Below are 2,042 nucleotides of genomic sequence, written 5' to 3'. Positions count from 1 at the left end.
AACGCGCGGTCAATCGTCCACGAGCAGTTGCACCAGTTGAACGTCCCGTACACGGCAAACATGCACAGCAGGAACATGAGCTCGACGCCGCCCCAACGATGATGTCGAAGAACTGCGCGATCTGGATGCACACAGTCCAATGGACGAGGACTTGCGCGCGTCTTTCGCAGTCGCTTATCACTCATGAATGGACGTGTTGACCTCATCTCTGGCACACTGCCGTTGAGTTGCTCTTCCAATGACCCGACAGGGTCGTGTCCATCGCGGTCCTGCGATCGACGATGGGGGTTTTCGACCCCGTCCCTGCTCGTGAGAACAGTTAAAGATGACTTTCCATGCCATGCGACTTGTCTTGCAGAAGGCGCCGGTGCTGTACGCATCCTCAGGGTCGATCGATCGCACGAAAAAGTCCTCTTCGTGCAACACACCACTCACCTAGTGCTTGGACAAGTTCCCTTTTGATTCGAGCAACGTGTCCCTCGTTACTCAGCAATTCATTCCAATCGAGGAGGCGCACGCTGTCGGGAGCTTCCTCAATTGCACTGTCTTTTCGCCACGTTCCTCACGATGCGCACACTTGCATGCAGCGTCCGTCGTCCTCGGCCCTTCGCCTGCCAATCCGCCTCCACGCCTGCTGCAACCGCTCGGTACCCACCGCCACTTGGACGCAACTTTTCTCGCATGTCTGCTGCTCGTCTCGCTGGCGAGTCTACATCGCAACGAAGACTTGGTGCTCTTCTTCACAGCAAGACCATTCGTTTGCGGCTTTGATTACTAGCGATGGATTGTTTACGTAACAAGCAATTACAAACTCACGGAGCGACACCACTTTAGATCGCACCGTAGTGCGTCGGGGTCGGCTCGTCCGTCTTCTTCTTCTTCGTGGCCTTGACCTTTGGCTTGGACTCGTCCTTGGCGGGCGCGGGCGCCGCCACCGTTGGTTTGGACTCGGCGACGACGTCGTTCCCGAGCAACTTGGACACTTCAAGGCCGGACGTGAACGCGCTGTTGAACATGACGCGCTGCTGGAACGCCGACACGAAAGGCATGAACATGGAGATGAACAAGATCGGGCCAAACACGATCCACCCAACGATGATGTCGAAGAACTGCGCGATCTGGATGCACACGACGTGCTCTTGCTTGCGACGAGCGATTGCGACTTGGAGGAACCAGTACATGCCGAGGCACACAATGACAAAGATCTCGGCCAGGTTGCCCACCGAGATGTACAACAACGATGCGAGCACGAGGACGAGGATGATGCCCGAGATGTTGAACTTGAGCTTGCGCAACTTGCGTTGCTTGGACGACATCTTCTTGGCCACGCGACTGGCAATCCAAGCGCAGCACCCAAGGATGAGCAAGACGATCAGGATCGCTACCGCCAAAATGTACGGCTTCATCGGGTCGTCTTCCGCCACCGTTTTGTGCAAGTCCTTGTAGAACAACCGGTACATGAGCTGGAGATAGATGCCGATACCGACGAGTAAAAAGCGGGTCTTGCGCAGCGCCGTGACAAAGCAAGCGAACCGAGTTGAGTGCTCCATGAAGTCCAATTCGGCAGTCCACCACCCATACCAACTCTCAGTCGAGTCGTTCTTGGTGCGAAGCCAATTTTGCCAGTCGCTAAAGTCGTCCATGAGTTTCTCCCAGTCGAACGCGCTTGGGTTGAAGAAGAACGGCGCCCATACCCACGTCGCGGCAATCAGCCACAGCGAGTAGCTCATGATGCCGTAGTTTTGGTTCGTTGGGAGCACGCACTGCTGGTAAAAATTGGCGTAGCAACGCTGGCGCCACTCATACGGCAATGGCTCGACGTCGTTGTAGAACGCGCGGTCAATCGTCCACGAGCAGTTGCACCAGTTGAACGTCCCGTACACGGCAAACATGCACAGCAGGAACATGAGCTCGACGCCGCGGTAGAAGTGGCTGAAGGCATAGAACCGGTACAACTCGGCGAACTTTTCATGCTTGATGGTGAACCCACGGCCCGTGGCGCGGTACTTGGCCCCGCCATGGATCAACGTACGGTCAAAGTA

At 56.1% G+C, this 2,042-nt stretch overlaps 1 protein-coding gene across 1 annotated transcript in view; it reads right to left on the bottom strand.

Annotated features, from left to right (window-relative positions):
• Window positions 1–732: 732 nt before the first annotated feature.
• The window catches only part of H310_14084 (hypothetical protein), a gene marked incomplete at its 5' end in the record, with an annotated part of 6,127 nt that continues 4,817 nt past the window's right edge, over window positions 733–2,042 (bottom strand). The window contains one exon of the mRNA XM_008881822.1: window positions 733–2,006. Coding sequence (XP_008880044.1) covers window positions 831–2,006 — 1,176 coding nt within the window. The 3' untranslated portion in view covers window positions 733–830. The remainder of the gene's footprint in view (window positions 2,007–2,042) is intronic.

This window comes from Aphanomyces invadans, assembly GCF_000520115.1.
Source record: "Aphanomyces invadans strain NJM9701 unplaced genomic scaffold supercont1.61, whole genome shotgun sequence".
Taxonomy (NCBI): Eukaryota; Oomycota; class Saprolegniomycetes; order Saprolegniales; family Verrucalvaceae; genus Aphanomyces; species Aphanomyces invadans.
Note: the sequence above shows the minus strand (reverse complement) of the source record. Positions and strands in the feature narration are given on the sequence as shown.